Source organism: Anser anser (assembly GCF_964211835.1).
Source record: "Anser anser genome assembly, chromosome: 2".
Classification (NCBI taxonomy): domain Eukaryota; kingdom Metazoa; phylum Chordata; class Aves; order Anseriformes; family Anatidae; genus Anser; species Anser anser.
In genome coordinates this window covers 42,055,213-42,072,239 of record NC_139721.1, presented here as the reverse complement: position 1 = coordinate 42,072,239, position 17,027 = coordinate 42,055,213, and the positions used below count along the sequence as shown (strand labels likewise).

The window sequence follows — 17,027 nt, the reverse complement described above, 5'->3', positions numbered from 1 at the left end:
AATATAATAAAGAGCACCTTCTTATTAAAGGCAAAATTCTTACTTTTCAGAAGTCAGGACATAGCAGTTGGAGTGGATTTATTTCCCCATGTTGCTTCCAACACCAACATTTGTCATTTTGCCTAGAGACACTGGATAGCACTAAACCTGATTCTGTAACTCCAAACACTTGAGTCTTCAACTGAAAGGCTAAGGATTAGAACACCTCTCCACAATCACCCCTGAATAACAGCAGTTTGTAACCCAGCACAAGTATTATGCAAGCTTCTTCACCTTTGTGGAATTATTTCCAAAAAAACTCTGATCACAGTGCTTTTGATATTTAAAAGGCTAAAGACTACCTCTCATCTATTTTCCAATTAACTGAGATTAGATAACATGTTTAAATCTCATCACTATTACCTCTTGTTCAGCACTGAGGATTATAAAGCAAGAGTTCAAATTCTGCAAACTCTACTGTGAAGTTCATGTACAGTGTTTGAAAACAAATCTGAAGTAATTTCAAAGACAGGTGCTACAGTAAATTTCAGAAGTGTAAATGCTTTTCTATACTGCCATGGAAAATATACTTTAAGTGAATTCAGTTGAAGGACATCTTCCAGAATGATGCTCAGTTCCAAAAAGCCAACAACCTCCTCCAGCTAATGATCCTGTGCACACCTCTTTTCCAAAATATACCTGCTGTCTCCATGCATTTAAATAGTGTGTCTAGTCTTCTCCAGGATATTAATTTTTACTGAAGAAACTTTTGTTATCTGTTTAATTCAGCTACTTAAATGACATGAGTTAGTAGAGCAGGGCAATAAATGGTCAGCAACAGAACGCCAAAACCAGACAAAAGTGGCAGACACCAGACTGCTGTTGCATAAATACCTATTTTTTTTGTTTTGTTTTGTTTTCTCAATCTTTTTACAAATAGCTGCTACCCAAAAAGGGACCTTATCCTTCTCTGTATTAGGTATATGTTTTCTTCATGGAGATGTAACATTACTAATATGAGTAAGAAATGAATACTAAACTAAGATTTAGGAATAACTTATTTCCAGTTGTGACACTCACCTAAACAGCAGACTTGCATATATACCTTACCTCCATTAGCCTTTTCATTTCTATGAAAGTAAATCATACAGTAATTTTTAAATTTGATGATCAAAACCCGCTGCAAAAAGCTTTATATTATTCTTTCAAAATACTGTCTTTAGCCATCAAAAATGAATACAGGACACAAGAGACAAAAAACATAAATGGAACAATTCCTTTTTTAAAAATACTATCAGTCCAGATTTCAACATGTTTCCCTTGTGATTAATTTCAGCTTGCTGTTTATCTAAGAAAATTGAGAAAAAGAAATGTTGAAAGATATTCTATATGTTGATAAATGCCTGGACTCAAACCACATGCTTTAACTGACAAGCATTTAATATTGATAAACCAGAGCTTTAACAGTAATAAAAGCTAGCATCACAGATAAAAGCAAGCACATGAAAAATGACTTTGAAGACTGAATATTAGAAAGCCCTACAGAAAGCCACATGCAAAGGAAAGATGGTATCAATTTTTGACACTCCTGGAGGATCATACTAGAAAGTGTAGAGTAAGAATACAGCATAAAGAAGAGGAAAATAAACCACAACTTTTCACTGCGTAGAGAAATACTCTGAAGTGAACTTCATTTTTTTTTACACAGTTCTGAGGGAAACCGAAACAAGGCTGTAACAAATTCAATGTCTTTGCAGTGGCTGCTGTGAACTAGGGTGGAACTCTGGTTGAATTACTACATTATTTCCTAGTGAAGAGTAAAACCTCACATTTTGAGGAACTGAAACTAGATGGAAGACTTTGTTTACTTCTGCTTATTTCCCTGAAAACTTGATGTCCGCTATGTAGTCCATTTACAAAGTATATGCAGTAATGCATGCATATGTCATATGCTGTAATTTCTGTGACAAAGTCCAGAGCAAACAAGGAAAACTAGAAATCAGAAGTAATTGTAATGCTCTGAGCTGTTACTGGATTACATGCCTTGTTCTAGTTAGATCAGTAGATAAAATCATAGGCAAGGAACTGTGCAACTCTTTGAAGGATTATAAACAGCAATGGATTTTGAACTCAACTAGAACAAATGATAGATACCTAATCTCATTTGAAAAGCCTTCTCTTACACTAGGACCTTTTAACACCACAGGATTGCACATGTTAATTACCTACTAACCATGGAGAAGACACCTTAATCCTCTTACCTCACTCCTATGGGCATCTTAACTTTCTCCTAGGTATCTTTAACCCAATCACTAATCAGATTAAACTTTGTATTATAGAAATGAAAGAACACATCAATCTGTGTGAGACCATTAAATGAAACAGAAAAAGCAGTAAGCATTACAAAGAAAAACACATTTCAAAATAGCAACAAATTAAACAAAAACAAACAACATTATTCTTTAAATACTTTGATGTAATACTAAAAAAAAGAAACCTCAGATAAAGATGCATACTATCCGTGTCATCAAAGCTGGACTGATAAGAATTAATGGGACACTTAGAATATATATTACTAGCTTTCCCGATCAGTTACTGGATTCCCTCTGACTTGCTCTTTGTTCATTTGGCTGCAGACAGATTTCCTCTCCTGCCTAAAGCAGCTATCAAAAGACGATCCTCCTGCATCAACCACAGAAGCTGAACTCCTGCCTGATGCAGAAAAAGCTGAACTGCTGCACTATTAATAAGCCTGAAAAACTATCACAGTCCAACTTGGAGAACCAGGCTTCTGCTGCTACCTGTGTGGAAATGGAGGCTGGGGTCAAGTGTGCCTCCCTGGGCAAATACTATATGGGCTACATGAGCAACATTCAGAGTCTGCACAATCATCAACATCCTGGGAAGATATCTGACAGTTCACAAACCATGAAAAATAGTAATATTCAGGATTATTATTAAATATGTATTTATCCTGCAAATTATATTGTGTAAATTCACAGAATGACAGAATGGGCATGGTTGGAAGGGACCTCTTATGATCATCTAGTCCAACGCCCCTGCCAAGCAGGATCACCTAGAGGATGTTGCGCAGGATGGCGTCCAGGTGGATTGTGAATACCTCCAGAGAAGGAGACTCCACAACCTCTCTGGGTAGCCTGTCCCAGTGCTCCGTCACCCTCACAGTAAACAAGTGCCCCCTCATAATCAGCAGGAACTTCCTGTGCTTCAAGTCTGTGCCCATTGCCTCTCATCCTGTTGCTGGACAGAACTGGAAAGAGACCAGCTCCATCCTCTCTACACCCTCCCCTCGGATATTTATGTACATTAATGAGGTCTGCCCTCAGTCTTCTCTTTTCCAGGCTAAACAGGCCCAGTTCTTTCAGCCTGTCCTCGTACGACAGGTGTTCCAGTCCTCTAATCATCTTTGTAGCCCTCCTCTGGACTCGCTCCAGCAGTTCTATATCCCTCTTGTGCTGGGGAGCCCAGAACTGACACAATGCTCCAGGTGTGGCCTTACCATGGCTGAGTAGAGGGGGAGGATTGCCTCCCTTGGCCTGCTGGCAACACTCTTCAAAATGCACCCCAAGATACCACTGGCCTTCTTGGCCACAAGGGCACATTGCTGGCTCATGGTTAGAAATACCTAGCAATACTGACGATAAGAGGTCATTTTCATATTATCTCAATCATTTTAAATAAAAACAGAAGAGCATATGCAAAGAGGGATGTAGATCTGTTAGAGCAGGTCCAGAGGAGGGACATGAGGATGATCAGAGGGCTGAAACACCTCTGAAGAAAGGCTGAGAGCGCTGGGGATGTTCAGCCTACAGAAGAGAAGGCTCCGGGGTGACCTCACTGAGACCTTTCACTACTTAAAGGGGGGGTTCAAGTACTTAAAGAGGGTTTATAAAAAAGATGGAGAGCAACTTTTTGCTCGGGCAGATAATGATGGACAAAGGGAAACGGTTTTAAACTAGAAGAGGGGAGATTTAGATTAGAGGTTAGGAGGAAATTCTTCATTCAGAGGGTGGTGAGGCAATTAGAACAGGTTGCCAAGAGAAGCTGTGGATGCCCCATCTCTGGAGATGTTCAAGACTAGGTTGGATGGGGCCCAGGGCAACCTGATCTAGTGGCTGGCATCCCTGCCCGTGGCAGGTGGGTTGGAACTAGATGATCTTTAAGGTCCTTTCCAACCTAAGCCTTTCTTTGATTATATGTTCTATGATTTAAAGCAAAACAACCAAAAAATACTGCTAGATCATTTGCAAAACAAAGTGACAAATAGAAAGGGCCCAATTTTCTATCAGGTGATAACAAGAATACTGACAAAGAAAAATCTCTTCAGACCTATTTGCTTCAGTTAAAAAGATGTTCAAATGAATCATTGAAATGACATACAGAGACAGGCATTTTCAAGATGACATCACGAGTTGCCCAACTCTGATTGTGTAATTTAATTTACTTAAAGGGAAGAGAGAATTATCCAAATCTGTCTAACCATTTCACATTTTTGAGTCAGCCAAGAATCCAAACTGATCAAAGAACAGCAAAAAAAAATGTGGATAGAACATTCTCCTGATTTGGCACGCATTTTTTGTAAAGCCTGATACAGATACAGATTTCTCAGATAAACAAGTCTGAACCAATATTTAGGTGGACTTTCAGAGCAATAGAAACCATCCCTTCTATGACCAAGTAACCAACCTGGTAGATAAGGGAAAGCCTGTTGATGTAGCCTACCTAGACTTCAGCAAGGCCTTTGACACGGTCCCACAGTACGCTCCGGGAGAAGCTGGCAGCCCATGGCATGGACAGGTGCACACTTTCCTCGGTTAGAAACTGTCTGGACGGCCAGGCCCAGAGAGTGGTGGTGAATAGAGTGAAATCCAGCTGGCGACCGGGTCACCTGTGGTGTTCCCCAGGGGTTGGTGTTGGGACCCATCCTCTTTAATATCTTTATTGTTGACTTGGATGAGGGAATTGAGTGCACCCTCAGTAAGTTTGCAGATGACACCAAGTTGGGGGGAAGTATCGAGCTGCCGGAGGGGGTAGGATGGCCCTGTAAAGGGACCTGGACAGGATGGGTGGATGGGCAGAGGCCAATGAGATGAAGTTCAACATGGCTAAGTGCCGGGTCCTGCACTTTGGCCACAACCATCCCATGCAGCGCTACGGCTTGAGCCAGAGTGGCTTGAAAGCTCTGCAGAGGAAAAGGATCTGGGGGTACTGATTGATGCTCACTTGAACACGAGCACCTTGGCCCAGGTAGCCAAGAAGGCCAATGGCATCCTGGCTTGTATCAGCAGCGTAGCCTGCAGGCCCAGGGAGGTGATCATCCCCTTGTACTCTGCTCTGGTGAGTCCGCACCTCAAGTACTGTGTTCAGTTTTGGGCCCCTCACTACAAGAAGGACATCGAGGCCCCAGAACGTGTCCAGAGAAGGGCTATGACGATGGTGAAGGGCCTGGAACACAAGTGCTATGAAGAGCGGCTGAGGGAATTGTGGTTGTTTAGTCTGGAGAAGAGGAGGCTCAGGGGAGACCTCATTGCTCTCTACAGCTACCTGAAAGGAAGTGGTGGGGAGCTGGGGGTTGGCCTCTTCTCACACGTAACTAGTGATAGGACTAGAGGGAATGGCCTCAAGTTGCTCCAGGGGAGGTTTAGGTTGGAAATGAGGAGACATTTATTCTCAGAAAGAGTAGTCAGGCATTGGAACGGGTTGCCCAGAGAGGTGGTAGAGTCACCATCCCTGGGGGTGTTTAAGGAAAGGTTGGACATGGTACTTAGGGACATGGTTTAGTGGGACAGTTGGATCAGATATCTTAGAGGTCTTTTCCAACCTTAACAATTCTATGATTCTACGATCAAGACTGAACAAGGCACCTTTCCTGTTTCTTGTTCTACTATTATATATATTTTGGATTAAAAGTTATTCTTTTGATTTATTTCACACTATCCTGACACTCCAAGCTTCAGTGATATTAAGAATTCCCTAGAACCCCTGTCACTGCCTTGGTTTCTTACAAGATAAATCTCAGTATGCTCCAAGATGGGGGTGGACTTCTACATACCATAGCGTGGCATGTTAGAAGAGTATATTCAGAAAAATCCCACACTTCACAGAAGTTACACTACTCCTAGCCATTCCATTGTCTAATACAGCAATCGGGCCCTAACTCTCGTTCACAATGGCTGTTCATAAAGAAAGCAACCTTCATAAAGAGAAAAGAGCTAAGCTGACAAATGGCACACCATTTTCATATTTCAGAACAAAGAATAGCCCAGATCTCATTTTATACAAAGACTACCAGTAAATATCTTGTTCGAGTTTCAAAGGAGTAAAAAGACAGAGGACTTCATGCATGTAGTTTAAGCAGGAATTTTCTAATTCAAAATTGAACATGCACATGATCTTGAGGATAAAATAGTTAACAACCTATTTGAAGAGTATACCTCAAATTTCAGTGGAACTAGGACAGGCTCAGTATAAAGACAGTTACAAAAATTGCTTCTAGTCAGCATCAAAATGTATCTGAACACTCACACTGTAGATAGCATGGAGTCCTGCAAAAATTCTATACTACAACTACTAGAGAAGCCCAATATGAAGCAGTCAACTTTAAGCTATGTTTGAACTTTTGCTTGAAGTCAACAGGACAGGTTACAGTCACAAGCTAAAATGACTCCATTTGGCATACTATGAAAGAGGCAGAATGTGTAGAATCAAAAGTGATTGACAGGAATAGAGTTTCTAGGGCAAAGTATCTGCTTAACAGTAGAGCGAAATGAGGAAGAAATTTTTCCCATCTATTTCTTCTATACTCAAAGAACTGCACATATTACTTCCCTTCCCCAAGAAACAGGACTGCAACAAAAGGAGTAGATGACACACCAATATGCAGATTAATGGGGACAATCAATCAAGGTCCTGAATTCTCCCTTACCTGTTTGTGCCAGAAAGACTTAAAAAAAATCAATGCAAGTATCTACAGGAAGAACAAACTAAAATACAAGCTAAAGCAACATTGGCAAAATATACACATTGCACACACAAAAGCTCACAAAGGCAGAAAAATATTCAGAATAATTCTATTAGACTCTCTAATTTATTTTCCTAATTTTAAAAATTCTGTAAAATATAAACATCTGATAAACGTTTAATATCTTTAGATTGCTTTCTAAATAGGCTCATTTTACTCAACAGAAAAGAAACAATTACTATGCAGTTGTGAGATAACCTAATCTTCATGTCTGGAACAGTTTTTTTCAGTTAAAACAATATTATGAAGATACACAACTCTTTTCCAATACTCTATTTTCTTGGTAAAAAAAAGCACATACCTTTTGTTCATTCAGCAGGTCTGTAATGGTTTGTGACATTTCATCCAAACTCTGTGCTGCTTTTACCAGGTTATGTAGAGCACGTACATGCTGGTGAAGAGGTTCGAAGTCGCAAAGTATGGGAACCCTTAAAAACAGTGCAAGATTAACTCTTTTCCCCTTACTGTTACATCTAATATTCAAACATATTAAAGTGTTATATAGGTATTCCAATAAGGCTAAGCTTCTCTCTGTATAAAGTTTATATTTTCTTCGTTTCATCTATTTTACATGGAAAATCCACAAAAACACCTGGTATTTATGCTTTAAAATAAGAACTCAAGAGCTCTTAAGGACTAAATAATAATAAACACAGTAATGGGGAAGTAATATATCAGAGTCTTTCCTTCTGAGAAAAAGATTTACCACTAGTACCTAGAGTTACAACAACACTAACAGAAGAGAATTGATGGTGATTCGATTTGTAATTGAAGCACTTATGACTCAATTATTCTCTTGGATTTTCTCCAATCCAGCTCTTCCTTTGAAACAACAATTAATTCTCAATTATGCTTTCTCAATGATAAGTAGCCTAAATTAAAAGGCTGAATAATGTGTTGTGATCATATTGCAAGTTTTGCACTGTAAGATTTCAATTGCAAGTTTCCTAAACCTCCAGGAAAGTAATATTTATTCCATTTTTCTTGAGAGCCTGTACTTCCAGAATATTTATCTGGAATTACTTCACTGAAGTCATGAAACTGAAGTTAATTTAGACTAACAACATAATAAAAGCAGATTATATTTCACTGTATTTTGCATTCTCTAATCAAAATATTATGTACTAGATAATAGTATATATACTAGAAGCATCATTTTAATTATGCAGCTCAGGGTGGTGATAGGTAAGGATTCTGTGCTAAGTTTCAGCTTGCTAGTTTGCTGATTTTCTTTTTAGATGTTAAATGAAAATACCAGACAAAGCACTGCTCTGAAGTTTGTTCTGAAGCTCAGAGTGTACCAACATGTGGGGCAACTCAGCCCACTCAAGTTACAAGTCCTCCACTGTCATCAACATTGCCACCAAACGTAAACACGAAACAGAGTGAACATGACATAATTCCACCTCTATTGCCATCAAGTGGAAAGCTCTATCATTACATCAGTAATCCGCAACAGTTTAGTTACTGATGATTTCCCGACAACAGAAAAACAAAATTCTTCCTGAACTCAATCTGAACTTCCTAGGAAGGCTGTAAAATTCACAGCAAATATCAGCAATACATATCATGATAGTTTGCTTTTTATCTCCACAGTGACTGAGATGCAAACTTAACAGTGTAACGAGGAAATCAGAATGGTTTATCAGTTGCATTGCGATCTATGGCAAATTCACTCTCAAGCAAACTAAACTCACTATACTTATTGTTAATGTCAGTAGCCATAGCACCAGGAGGATTTCCAGGACTTCTGAATTAAAAAGAATGCCATTACAACATAAAGGTGAAAAATGCAGTCAATTCAGCTCCTGCACTGTGGACTAGTAACAGGTTGCAGGTTGGTACTGTTGATGAACCTGACAAATGACAGTGGAGAAACTCCTTTTTACATTATCAATCCTTTGTGGGATTGTGGCCTTAGAGCTAGAAAATGAAATCTGAGAAAATCTCTAAATACAGTGACATTTGTTAGAACGGAGAATGCAGATACCTGTAGCATCTGATTACAGTGATACAGATAGACCTCTTCCTAGACAGCACCTTACAGAGGACTTGCTCCTGCCTATTTTGTGCTTGCCCAATTTTTACAGGTTTAAGACACATGAATTGAAAGTTCACTAACCATAAGAGCAATGTCCAACATCCTTTACATCTCCATACAGAATACATAGGGCATACATGTGTTCAGGTCATCTGAGCTTGTTTATAAGCATTTAAGTAACATATATCTGCACTAAGTCAGCAAAAGAGCATTGCTTAAGAATATCAGTTTAACAAAAATATCCTTGTCTGTTCCTTATGCAAAATAAATTGGAAGTGGAAGCACGACAGAAAGGGAAGTTACCTCCATATTGCACAAAGTTTAAAAAGGTGATTTACCTGAGTAATGGCTGTACTTCTGAAGGACAAAATGACTGCAAAAACTGCAAGTCACTTAATGAGATATCTGGAAGCTCACTGTCAAACCTGCGAGGTTTTCGTGTCTGTATTAAGAAGAAATTAGTTTACATTGTTATAAAGGTGATATCAAGATGACTAAGGAACGATTCAAAAAAGGAGCCTAATTCATAATGGAGAAGTTTAACAAACTGATCTCTCAAAAGAATTCATTATCTTTTTAAAGAAACTGTGTCTGGCTACATCCTCACCCATACAACCCTAAAAAGTTAATTTACATTTACAGTCATTATCCATAGTGCCTCTGGCATCAGTACTTCCTCCCTATTACCAAGCTTTGTAAGCATTAATGATTTAAGTAGTTAAGGGATAAGAGATGGCACTGAAACTTTACTTATTGTGCTACTAAACAAATATTTAAGTATCAATCCGATTCAGTATTTAAAATAGAAAAGTAGCATTTTTATTTCTTCCCAGCATCTTTTCAAAAAAAAAATGCTGCAAAAGAGAAGCTGCAAAGGGTAAACAAGGCAAAATAAGATGGCAACATTAGAATCACAGAGATAGATCTTACTTGAATTAACCAGTCTGTGCGAAATTAAATTTAATAGACAATACTTGATTATAGCTACACTTTTTCACCATCATGTTATCAACCAATGAAGAGATGAAAACTCTGCTCCGCTCATCTAGTAATTACAGGAAAACACGAAAACCTTTTACTTGTTTTTGCAGCATGAATAATCTAATGGCTGTATTATTCAAAATATTGGATTAGTTAGGCAAATTATCCCTCCTGGCCTCTGCTTTCCGATCAACAGCTTTTTTTATTCAATTCCAGAGGCTCCTTCTTAAAACAGAGTATCAAACTGATATTTCCTCTCCCACTGCAACGCAAGTTAGGAACCAGTGTTAATACACATCACTTTAAATAGCAAAAAATAGTAGTTTCTAGTTGTTTCTTTTGTGTCAGCAATGTGACAGGCATACAACATTAATTAAGCCTAGTTTAATTTACAGTACTGTTTACAAACATGAAAGAAACAAAGATGCTGAGTACATACACAAAATGATGGAGGCCAGGAATCAAGTCCTCTGAACAAGCGATTCCTTAGAAAAGACTTCCCTGGGCAAAGAAAAAAAGTGGTTATTTAAAAGAAATAAATGCAACATACAAACAATGCCCCATGAGAAACACTTTAACAACTGAACCAAATTTGAAGGTGTTACCAACTATGCTATTTCTTAACAAAAACTGGAACTTTTTGCATGGAACTTCATGCAAAACCCACCATGAAAAATACAACTTCGCACTCCATTTGAGATTGTTCCCTTAGTGCTTATCTCTTAAAATCCTCAAGTCGTTTTTCAAATTTTCTTCTTCATAATCTTGCAAATCTCCTTTCCAAAATTTTGATAACCTTTTACTCAATTTTCTTATTTTAGTAGTTCATTTAGAACATAGGATACAAATTTAGTAGGAAAAATCCAGTTTCTCTGATTTCTTTTTTTTACTCAAACTTCATACTTTTTTTTTTTAAACCTCTGGTCAAGTGTTATACACGTGCAACTTTAGTTTTTGTCTTTCCTGAAGAAATATCAATGAAACTGTACCAATACCCAAATATTCGGTAATGGTTTCACAAGTGTTATTTAATGGAATAGTAAAGCTTGTAGAACATGTTCAAGAAGAAACTCCATTCAAGTGTAGTAATTACGATTTTTTTTTCTTTCAGAACCATTAAACTAATTAGAACTTTCACAATATTTTGGATAAACTATATGGAATAGATTAAATCGTAACATGATTTAGTAGCAAAATTTGTTCATAACAGGACCTCCTGGCACACCGTATGTTCTCTATTTAAGCAACAAAAAACAACATGCAGGTATTTAAATTACAACATAATGAAAATATTTTAACTACCCTTAAAGACAAAAGTCATACTAAACCATAGCTCTGATTTCACAGAAGAGAAAGTACTTACTAAACAGTTTACCAAAAGATTCTCTTTTTGCTCTTTCAGCTTCATATAGGTGTTTCCCATCTTTTATTAAAGCACCCGCCCACTGCAGAAAGGAAAATGCATAATTAGTAGTTAATTTATACGTTGACAAACTGTCAAGACCAAACCTTTGTATTTACTTACCTCCCTGTAGTGTTTTATGAACATTTTTCTCCTTACAACCTCAACGACAGCTAGACAGTACATTTGAGGAACAGTGCTGAGAGCCTCTACAACCTTGACCCTTTCTAGAAGCTCTGTTACAAGACGAAGCAAAGCTTGCAGTTTCTCTCCATCTTGGTCAGCATGAAGCATTACAAAACAACACCACCTACAAAAGCAGGTTACGATTTAGAAGATAGCAACTTAGTCATCTCTTCTGCATTTTAATTTATCCAAAATTAGCAACATCTTTGGATCAGCTAAACAATATTATTTTACACAGGTCAACAACAGGTTATCTGGAAGTACCAAGTAATTCAGAATTCAGTAGTTGTCTTCTCTATTAACTTCTCAGAGTAAAAAATCCACATAAACGTTCAAAGTAACACTCACCAACATTTAAGTTAAGGTATTGTTTTTGGTAAGTAATACTCTTAGCATAGATAACCTTATAATGTAATTTTCTCTAGAAGAATTTACAAAGAAGTTCGTACATCCAGAGCAAAGACGACACTAGTCTTTGTTTATAAATCTTAAAAATATGGAAAAGCATTAGCCAGAAATATCAGGGGTGGGGATACCGTCAAAGAGAAGATCTAAAGACTGCCTAGGAAGTTCACACCATCTACTTGCTCACTACAAATAACCGCCCTGCTAGCATACAAATTTTCATTTTATGTAACCACACATCCAACTATCTTATTGAAAATATACACATGCATTCCTTGGTCAATATAGTAATTTCAAACACAGACACCAAAATAATTAAATCACAGCTTAACTACTAAAAAGGTGATAACCTGGTGTCTCAGTGGAAACATTACAGCAACTTTTCCAAAGAAGTCATAGCACCCTTGCAGTAACAAAAAATCTTTTTGTTGACAGAAGTGAAGTAAAAGTGACAAATACAATGAAGCCAACATTAAACTAGGAGGAACATATGCCAACAGAGAAGACAAACATACACTTTTAACTTTCTCACAGTAATGAGTAGCAACAAATAAACAGAGAGCATTACACAAAGCCAACAAGTGGCCAGTTCAAGCACAAAAGGAAGGACTTTTTCCACAGAAGAGTTGCACGGCTGAACTTACAAAAGCCAGGAAGAGTTCGTGGATTCAAAAGAAGTAGTTAAAGTAATTACCCAGCAGTTAAACCCAGAACTACTTCAATATGTAAATATTCTTAGAGGAAAATATGTATTTTCCTCATTCCTGTTACAGTCATTTGCTACTAGCTGCTGCTAAAGACAATCTAGAACCACCTTTGGTTTGACACACAAAAGTTGTTTTTTTTTTTTTAATCTATGCTTTATTCTTCTCAAGATCTATCCTCCTTGCATTCATTCTCTGTGCCTCACTTTCTCCTTCCAAAGGGATGCAATTCTTTTCCTCTAGTAACTTGTGAATTAGGTACATAGCTACACCAGTACTTCAGCATATAGGAAATCAAAGGGATGTTTATGGTAAGCTAACTTCTACATACTAACCCTCTCTGCTTTTGAAAAATGGTGAAAAAACAAAAAATACATCTTTTCAGAAGGGTAAGAGTAGGTGCATGGGCACTGAAGAGAAACAAATTCCTATTCTGATTTCCCTAGCAATAATTCATCTTACAAACACAGAATCTGTCATTACTGCACTGCTGATTCTGCTTTACTTTTCCCTGCATCCTTAAACTACATTTTTTATACAAACTGTAATCTTGTCAAGAAGAAAAAATATCTCCTTGATGAATAACCAATCCAGTGTGCAAGTTTAACAGCGTCAGTGTTCATAGAACCACAAAATATCCCGAGTTGGACAGGACCCACACGGATCATCAGGTCCCAGCACCTGGCTCCACATAGGACCACCCAAAAATCAGACCATGTGTCTGAGAGCATTGTCCAAATGCTTCTCGAACTCGAACAGGCTCAGTGCCGTGACCCCTGCCCTGGGGAGCCTGTCCCAGTGCCCGACCACCCTATGGGTGCAGAACCTTTCCCTAACACCCAGCCTGACCCTCCCCTGTCCCAGCCCCATGCCGTTCCCTCGGGTCCTGTCGCTGTCCCCAGAGAGCAGAGCTCAGCGCCTGCCCCTCCGCTCCCCTCGTGAGGGAGCTGCAGGCCGCCATGAGGCCTCCCCTCAGCCTGCTCTGCTCTGGACTGAACAAACCAAGGGACCTCAGCCACTACTCATACTTCTTGCCCTCTACACCCTTCACTAATGTTGCCTAATTATTAACAGCTAGTATAAACATAACCCGTTCTGAAGGAATGATCTAAGTCTGTACACTTTCCCTATGTATCTGACATAACATTAAATAAAGCTTAAGGATTAGGTTTAATAGTGGAAAGAACACTTTTTCCATTTAGCAATACAGACTACTTACTGCCTTCTATGGCATACGGCAAGGACACTTACATGAAAAAATGACATTTTCACTGTCAGTAGATGTAATTATTTTTCATTAACTGCAAGTAAATAACAAACTAATGTAATGCTTTCCTGCTTTGATATGATCACAAGCTACTGAAGAATGTTTTACTTATATTTATTACACTCTTTTGAAAATATCAATATAATTGCCAGATTTTAAATACGATATTGATGGCTTTCAAGGTTGATGACAGGAGAGGGGATTGTAGGTTCAAGAATATTGTTTTATTAATTTGAAGGTCATTAAGAGATTTTTTTTCTTACAGCTTAAGTAATATTTTGTTTCTTACTTACAGATGACTTGATAAACAACCTCAACTGATCCAACTTTTATTTTCTCTTCCATTGAGAAAAGCCTCTGTGCATTACTGAAGATTTCCTTATGACACTTTTTCTTTTAAGAATATCAATACAAGTGGAATTTGCAATGCCAAGTTGAGAAGTTGTAACTTACTTTAGTCTGACTTGAAGATTATTTGCAAGCTCCTGTTTGGCAGTGGTGCACTTCTGTTTAATATCTAACAGTTTTCTGTGATTAGTTAACATAATCATCAGCTGATTTGCATGACTCAAGCACAAGTCAGGCAGCACAGAAGGATCTTTCAAGTTCTCAGCTCTCTTCTGATTAGCCAAAAATCCCTATAGGAGAAAAGACATTTGTTACACAAGCTTTGTAACGATCAAAAAGCACTGAAGTAATCATCTTCTCTGTAAGCATGCAAGACTTTTAATAAAATTCCTGTAACTATTAAAGGGTATAACAGAATCCTACATAGAGAAATCAAGTGTCAAGCTCACATTACTTCCATTCTCTAATCCAATACCAAATAAATCTCAGATGAGATTTTAATCTCCAAACATTACCAACATAACCTTTTAAGAACTTCCCACAACTAACCAGCACAAGTGAAAGATTTTAAATTTAATGCAGCAGAAAGAAGTAGATACTAATTCTAAGGCAATCAACCATCATTCTAATTCCTGCAAACAGCTTTTTAAATTCTGGCATATCCAAGACTTAACATTATAGCATATCCAGTATTATTACTGTGGGCGAAAGAATCTACCTCTTAAACAATTAAATTCATATATGAAAATAACTTTTCCCCCTCCTTCCTAGAATGAATGTATGTACAAATTTAAACATCATCTTCATTCGTTATCTGCCAATTAGGAAGTAGATCATAATTGTCACTAAATTTTCAGCCATGCAAGTCCTACCTAAGACAAATTATTGAACTTCTTTATGCAGTATGGAATGTATAACCTTTAAAACACAGCAAAATAAATACATGCAGTGACAATTAAGGATGCCTGATACTCCTTATTAGAAGCATCAATTTTCACTTAGTCTTCATTATTCCAAGATGTAATTGTCTGTCATTAGCTCTTCCATTGTCTACTTGTATAAGACTGTTCCTCACAAATTTCCTCTGAAAAGTCAAATACTGAACCATTAAAAATATAAACTGAGGAACATTAAGTGCTTTTGCAATATGTTAAAATTCTTATAATTGTTTTTACTCGGAAGTATTAACTTTCCTATTATGGGGCAGGAATTAGGAATTTGCTCTGGGCCTCTACAGTGTAAGAAAATGCAATGAAAGAGAGAAGGACAAAAGAGCATTATGACCAGGATTTTCTGTGGAATCTAGACCGCAACACAGACTCTCTGAAACGGTTGTCCATTTTACCAATTGTAGAGCTGAGAATACTGCAAACACTATCAGTAATACATTTTTCTTCTTTTATTCCTGTAAAGGGCGCTGGCTTTGCATAACAACCAAATAGAAAGTTTTGTTGGCAAACATCCTATTAATACCGTATGTGAGGGTGGAGGAAGTTTCATGAATGGAAATTCTCCCCACCAACTTCTCTTCAGTAATCCAGAAAGATACAAAAATATTTTAAAAGCTGAAGTAGCTAAGTCAAGGGTTACAAAACACCTGGCATAAAGCAATAGGGTCTCTTTATCCATATGCATCATGGTGGGGAGGGCTGACAAGTCTCTCCAATTGTGAACACTTGCTCTAAACTCTTCTCGTTTCTGATGAGCCAGTGGAACAAGAGGAAGTAGGCAGAGAAAGCAACTTCAGCGAGACAACAAGAATGGAAAAGTGCAGCCAGACATTTATTTGCAAGTTGGAGATTGGGCAGGGCAAGGAATTACTTGTTATGTTGTGGATGACAACAGGCAACCCCGTAAAAGGGTCAGGGGGCAAAACAGGAAAGTTGGACCATCTTAGACATGTCTTAGATTGATGATTACAGAAGGTAACATATGTAGACATACGCAGAAGAGGCAGCAAAGGCAGGGACAGGGAAGCATCCCGACATAAGAACTGCTGTGCCGGGCCATTGTCTCCTTTGTCACATTCAACAGGTGAGACAAAATACTGCTGGAGGCAGTGTGGTTCTTTGCATATGATTTTGCTCATTGATTTTGTCCACTTCCATGTTGCATCTGACACATTGCTTGAACACAGCGGACACTACATTTGTACTTCCATAAACTTGTTTATTAACCCTTTGTTTTCTTAATAAAGAAATAAAAGACAGACATTAGTTCAAAGCGTTTCTTTTTGATGTTGAAGTCAATGAGAACAGTAAGCCATACAGAATTACATATACCAGGTGACAAATGAAATTACTGTCATTGCTGGTTTAATATTGAAAGCGAAGAGGTCTTGACATCAAATACTATAAAGCTTATTCGCAAAGCCTGCAATAAGTATTTGTATCCTAGTGAGAAAAGCACAGAAATCAGAAAGTAAAGTATCATAAAAGTAGTTTAAGTGTAACGAAAAGAAAATGAAAGATGCACACAGCAGATGGAAGAGAATACTGAAGAGCTATGCAGTTACTGAACTCTGTGCAACTTCCGCATTGAATGAGGGAGGACCTTTTGGCAAACAAAAGCAGGTTTCCAGCATTTTAACTGCCTTATTCAGCCCAAGTGAATGGAAACTAGAAAAGGTGAGAAGAATTGTTAGAGATGATTGAGATGAAGAGTCTCACCAA

The 17,027-nt window shown here is 37.9% G+C and overlaps 1 protein-coding gene across 4 annotated transcripts in view; it reads right to left on the bottom strand.

The window, feature by feature from the left end:
* The window catches only part of RB1CC1 (RB1 inducible coiled-coil 1), a 77,834-nt gene that overhangs the window by 23,383 nt on the left and 37,424 nt on the right, over window positions 1-17,027 (bottom strand). For all 4 annotated transcript variants that reach the window (XM_083824827.1, XM_083824828.1, XM_083824829.1 and 1 more), the window contains 6 exons: window positions 14,461-14,645; window positions 11,569-11,755; window positions 11,407-11,488; window positions 10,483-10,544; window positions 9,401-9,504; window positions 7,323-7,449 (listed from right to left, as the gene is read on the bottom strand). In XM_083824827.1, coding sequence (XP_083680953.1) covers window positions 7,323-7,449; window positions 9,401-9,504; window positions 10,483-10,544; window positions 11,407-11,488; window positions 11,569-11,755; window positions 14,461-14,645 — 747 coding nt within the window. The remainder of the gene's footprint in view (window positions 1-7,322; window positions 7,450-9,400; window positions 9,505-10,482; window positions 10,545-11,406; window positions 11,489-11,568; window positions 11,756-14,460; window positions 14,646-17,027) is intronic.